The sequence below is a fragment of the Durio zibethinus genome, chromosome 9 (assembly GCF_047325235.1).
Source record: "Durio zibethinus cultivar Kanyao isolate XHJ-2024 chromosome 9, ASM4732523v1, whole genome shotgun sequence".
NCBI classification, from domain to species: domain Eukaryota; kingdom Viridiplantae; phylum Streptophyta; class Magnoliopsida; order Malvales; family Malvaceae; genus Durio; species Durio zibethinus.
In genome coordinates this window covers 9,801,185-9,807,677 of record NC_143170.1, presented here as the reverse complement: position 1 = coordinate 9,807,677, position 6,493 = coordinate 9,801,185, and the positions used below count along the sequence as shown (strand labels likewise).

General features: G+C 28.9%; 1 protein-coding gene across 1 annotated transcript; it reads left to right on the top strand.

Annotated features, from left to right (window-relative positions):
* Window positions 1-3,708: 3,708 nt before the first annotated feature.
* LOC111303141 (agamous-like MADS-box protein AGL29) lies at window positions 3,709-4,785 on the top strand. The gene has a single exon (XM_022899194.2). It carries the CDS (start codon window positions 3,877-3,879, stop codon window positions 4,525-4,527), a length of 651 nt encoding a protein of 216 aa, XP_022754929.1. The 5' UTR covers window positions 3,709-3,876; the 3' UTR covers window positions 4,528-4,785.
* Window positions 4,786-6,493: the final 1,708 nt, after the last annotated feature.

Genomic DNA, 6,493 nt, shown 5'->3' with positions numbered 1-6,493 from the left:
AATTTAAAATTAAATGGTATTGTCTTTTAGGGTGGGCATTGTAGAGGTGCTATAATATTTCCTACATGTAATCAAATTCCCAAATTTAATTCTATTTAGAAAGTCAGAACTTATTTTTTAGGACCTTAAGTCAAGCTTAGGATTTTCTTAAAAAGATAGATTCATTAGTTTGCCAATCTCACTTAAATAAAAGATCAGTGGCAGCTTCTTAGATTGTATCTAGCGATAGGTCTATGGATCTATATATTATGACACCATAAACTTATTTCTTTTGCTAGGACATATTCAAACACTTGGAAAACAAACTTAGAAAAACCTTTTATTGTCCAAGGAATTTTATCAAACATTTGTAGAACTACCAAGCATGAAAATACTAAAAAACATTTCATTGCCAAACAACAAAGATATACATCAAAATGGTAAACAAATATGAAAATAACAATCTCTAATATCATAAACACATTACAATATCTCAAGCCAAGCAAGCAAACCACAAAAAAGAGAAAACGGGAGTTTCGACCAAGGCATGGGAACCTTTAGGCATGAACTCATCAGTTGGATTTTATTACTTTTTGATTCTTAGTTATTTTAAACCATACCATTAGCTTGGTAGGATGAACCAGAGAGTCAAGAGAGAAATGTAGAAGAAAACAACCATGGAAAGGGTTGTCTCTCCTCAAAATATTATAAAGATAAAAAAAAAAAAAAACTACATGGATGAATATGAAAGCTTGTATATAAAATGCAAGAAAGGGAAGAAATGTTATACCTTCCTAGTTTTCTCCAATTTTTTTTATTTTTTTTCTCTTTTTTTTAGGGGCGGTAACGGTTCTAATTAGATCGAATTCAGTTCGGTTTTTTCAAATAATGCATAGTAATATGAATTTTAAAAATTTGATCCAAATTTAAACCGATCTTTTTTTAAAACTAATCCGATTTAAACCAAATTCTATCGGTTAAGTTCAGTTCGATTTATCAATTTTTAAATTTTTTTTTATATATATTATTTTAATAGTATTTTTAATATATTTAAATAGATTTACATATAAAATAATTATTTTTATTTTATAAAAATTTAAAAAATATATAAAAACTAATAAAAAAATATAATTCGATTTGGTTTAATTTTTTTAGTTTTTCACATCCCAATCCAAAATCCGATCCAAACTTAATATATATATATATATATATATTTAATATCTGAATTTGATTCAAATCAAATAAGAAAAAAATTGATCTAAACCAAATCGAACACTATGGTTTCGAATTGGTTTTCAACTTTCTCAGCTTTTTTTTTTCTCAGCCTTACTTTTGTTTTTGGTTTTCATGCCTCCAATAACCACTACCTCATCCTCTTTTTTCAGCCCTTTATGATATATTTAAAGGCCAAGCTTTTGATCAATCTCCATCCAATGTCCATTGTAATTCTTGTCTCTTCCCTCAAGTTTAGTAATCAAGCAATGCAATTTTTGCCTTAAGGCTTAAAACCTTTTAAGATCAAGGGCTCTAAGAAAATACAGCACACAACTTATCCTCTAGTGCAATTGTCCTAATAAAAAAAGATCATTTTACCCTTATTAGAGTTTTTAAGCCTTTTCAAGATTTTCTCAAAATCTTATGACCCAATTTTTATTTTCATGATTTTAATAGCCCAAAAATCATAAAATAATATTTAACTATGATCTGGAGTTTTTATGAAAATCTAACCTCGAAAAGGTTAAATTACAAAAAAACTTTTAAAGGGCATTTTAATAATTTCACTCATTTTGGGGTGCAATCAATATTTTTAATGCATCAAAATTTATGAAATAATATTTAAACATAATCTGGAGTTTTTTTTGTGAAAAACTAATCTAAAAAGCAAATTACGAAAATACTTATAAATGGCATTTTAGTAATTTCACTCCTTTTGAGGTATAATCAAGATTTTCGATGCATCAAAATTCATGAAATAATATTTTAACCTGATATGGAGCTATTCATTAAAAACTAACCTCAAAAAAGTAAAATTATAAAAATACCCTTAAGAGCATTTTAGTAATTTCACTCCTTTTGAGGTACAATCAAAATTTTTAATGCATCAAAATTCATGAACTAATATTTAAACATGATTTGGAGTTTTTCTCAAAAAAATAATCTCAAAAAGGTCAAATTACAAAAATACCCATAAAGGGCATCTTAGTAATTTCATTCCTTTTGAGGCCTAACAATATTTTCAAGAGTCAAATCATAATTTTACTAATCACAAACGTTAATAGTCCTACTCAATCATGAATTCCGCAAATTGATTTGAGTTTAACTAAATTTGACTAAGTTTAATTAAGGGACATTTTGATCATTTTAGCTCAAATTTTAATTTTAAAAACTTGTGAATCCTCTAAAAAACTTAGATATAAATTGGGTCTCAATTTTAAAATTATCACTAACGTACCTAAACAAAATTAAGTATCTATGTCACTTTGGTACATGCATATATAAAATTTATATTTTTTGCTAAAAATGTTATTTGTGTATATATATAAAATTATATAAAAAAAAAACAATAACCCTTGCATTGAACGGGATCACAATAAACTAGTAAAAACTAATATTCAAAATTTAGTGACAAGAAACAAATGCTACTATATGTATATTGTTAGCAACATTTGTTTTTAAAAATCGCCACTAAGTAGAGCATAAGTTATTGACATTTTCAAACACAAACAACGCCAAACATTTACATATAACGTTTATGGAAAAATGTCGTAATATGGTGAGTCACTTAACAACGTTTATGCCAAAAGGCTGCTAAGTGAAGCAACGTAATGACATTTACGTCAAAGAAACATTGGTAAATATGCAAAAAATCTCACCTCCTGCATATCAAGTCGTCTATGAAACATTGTTAAACTTAAAATAAACACCAATAAGAGTAGCAGCGTTTTTCATAAAACACAACATTTTTTGGAAATGCCCCTTTAGCAGAATTTATAAACACTACTAAATAATAAAAAAATTGCAAGAAACCTAATTTTAATTTCTATAGTTATTCAATTTATGTGGATGAAGTTTAAAAATCTCACTAGCGAAATTAAAAAGTTATCACATAATATTTTATTAAGACATATTTAAAGAAATAATCATAGTTAAATTCATATAATAAATAAGAAATATAATATTCTAAAATCAATCATAGAATTTAAAAATGATGCATAAAATATTAATTCTAAATATTAAATCAACAGTTTTAAAACTATAATGATATTCAATCTTGAATGGATGAAGCTATAAATACAAAATTTGATATCTTTATGATGCAGTCTTTGAATTATAATTTTTTTACTATAATATTACAATCAACTAATTATAATCAAGAATTATGTAAAAATTCACCGTTTAAAAATATGAATTATATATATATTTTAATAAGTCCTATATAATATTAAATTATAATTAATTAATTATATTATAATAATTTTAGGTGATATACTTTATAGAAAAAACTAGATTTAGATTCTATTGAAAATTTTCGTGATTCACTTTATTCCTTTTTTATTTGAACACGCTTTTCTTGCTAAAACTCATAGGATTCAGTGTATCATCATTACCAATTTCTGATGATTTTCTTTCCAAATCAAATTCAAAATTCTACACTAATTTAGGTATTGACATTTTGACCAGGAAGCAAAACTTTCGCCAATGGAGAAACTCTAGAGGTGCAATATTCCATTATAAAGTAACTCATTTATAGCTTATTCTCCAATATTCAAAGTTGAAACCCCACAGTTCTGATCTTTGCTCGATTTTTGTTCACATTCATCGTTTTCTTTTTCTTTTCTTTTTTTTTTTGTTTGGGGGACAATAATCAATCTATGTTCATATCCATCACCGATCACCATGCTTAATAACCAGCAGAAAATGTTGAACAAGTGTTGCGAAAACAAGAAACCAGGGAAAACCAAAGGCCGGCAAAGGATTGAGATCAAGCAACTCGAGAAGAAAAACAACTTGCATGTGACTTTCACGAAGCGCAGAACTGGTCTCTTCAAGAAAGCAAGCGAGCTTTGCATCTTGTCTGGTGCAAAAATCGGCATTATCGTGCTATCTCCCAGTCCCAGAGAGAAACCTTTCTGCTTTGGCCACCCCAACATCGATACAATCCTGGATCAATATCTCAATAATATTGGAAACCCTACTTTTGATGATCAAGATTATGCAACAACAGATCTTCCAGCTTTTGAAGAAATTAACAAGCAGTATGAGGAGTCGTTGAAGGAGCTGGAGAAGGAAAAGAAGCGTGGAAAGGAGATGGAGGAGGCAAAGAAAGTGGGAAACAATGTCGGGTTTTGGTGGGATATTGAGTCTGTTGAAGGTATGGGGATAGAGGAGCTTGAAGCCTACATGAAGGCTACGGAGGAGCTGAAGGATAATCTGATCGTAAGGGTTAATGCCTTGACGATGGCTAATGTTATTGAGACTGTTGCCCAGGCTAATCATGGTCATGGTTTTGGCTTTGCACAAAATCCAGGTTTTGGGGGTACACAGTGAATAATATTGTTTCAAAGCTTTAATTTTTTTTGTTCTTACCGTAATAAAATATCCTTTTATTAGACATAAATAGACGACGAATGAACAAAAGCACGTTTATGCTATGTAGGTTATGAAAAATGAACAACGTTTATTTTGTTTTCAGTTTAGAGAAGCTGAGGTTCACATCCATCATCTTTAGGTTGTGAAATTTTAACTATGCCAAAACTCTTTGAATAATTTTTATTAATGAGGATAAATTCGTCTCAATTACTCTCAAAGTGCTTTTTATGAAATTATAAATACAAATTCTAATTATAATCAAATATTACACTTATATAAAGAAATCACACAAAATCAAACAATAATCAAATAAACATATAAACTAACAAACTAAAACATACCTAAACAAATTTAACATAAGGTTAAATCAAATCCAAACATAATACTCCTGAAGTGTTTGATGTTTCCTTTATATATATATATATATATATATATAAGTTTGTAGATGAATTAATTAACGAATGATTTTGTGAAATATTCCCTCTCCCTTTACCAAACTATGACACTCTTTGATGACGATGACTAGATGATAGAAGATTATCAATTAGAAAGATTACCAATATACACATGTCTTAAACTGCGTGATCTTACATATACATTCATCAATGCAGAAATGATTCTCAATGACAGATGTAGCCGGTCAAGGATTATAACTGAGGACTGATAGGATGATCTAATGTGAAAACTTTTGAAAAAAAAGAAAAAAAAAATTCACAAATCTACATCTTTTTCAGATGATTAGTTGGCTCAAAATTAATACTCTCTCCGCTTTAAATTATTTAAACGATATTGGTTTTCACAGAATTTAAAAAAAAAAATTTGATTTTAATGTATTCAATATTATAATTAAAATTTTTTTATAAAATTAAAATTTCAGGACTTTTAATATCAAAAAGTTAAAAAAATTATAAAACATTATTTTAAAATATATAAAAAAAAAAGAATTTAAGAAGTTCAAAAATATTTATAATTTTGGGATACCCTAAAAAGAAAATGAGACAAAGAAAATAATTTGCAAAGAGAAACTAAAGAAAGGGCATAGGAAAAGAGTGAGTACATGCAATAAAAAAAAATAAAAAAGACCAACACACCTATTGCATGGCTTTGTTCAAGCTAATAAGAAGAATTGGCCTTCATTGTTGGATGTAGCTCAGCTGTGTTTTAATTCCAACAAGTATTCTTTCACAAACAAGAATCCTTTTAAAGTGGTCACTAGATAACTACCAAGACTATTGCACATATCTCTTGGGCCATATCAAGGGAAGAATATGCAAGCCTTCAATCTTAGTAAAGAATGGAGATAGAACATAGAAATTGTGCAAGCATACTTAGAGAATGCATCATAAAGTATGAAAAAGTCGGCAAATAAGGGCCAAAGGGCATAACAATTCAAAGTTGGTGGTCTTATGCTTGTCAGACTAATTCCTGAACAAACTAGGTTCCTAAAAAAGTGAGATTGTAGGTTGGTGCATAAGTATGGGAGTCCAGTGAAGATCTTTTCCAAAATGGGGAATACTTTTTACAAAATTGACCCTAAAAAATGGATAAAGGTGCATCCAATATTCCACGTAAGCAATTTAAAACCCTATCATGTAGACCTCTCAGATGCAAGTCGTAGTGAATCAACCAGGGCTGCCATTACCATAAAGCCACCATTAAAACTTTGAGTTGAAAAGATTTTAGCTAATAGGGTATCTTGAGTACCTCGAAGAATAGTCAATGAATATCTAGTCAAGTGGGAGGGCTTAAGACTAGAAAAAACTAGTTGGGAGAGAAACCATGACCTCTAAGCATTCAAACAGAAGATTGAAGAATTTCGAGCCAGCAAGTCAATGAGGACATCGACAAAATAGGTGGGAGAGGATATCATGAGCAACAATTGTACAAGGCTATGATCGGGCATAAGATGTCATGAGCCATTTAT

What these genes read in the sequence shown, in the direction of transcription:
- LOC111303141 (XM_022899194.2), top strand. Translation starts at nt 3,877, where the DNA reads ATGCTTAATAACCAGCAGAAAATGTTGAACAAGTGTTGCGAAAACAAG.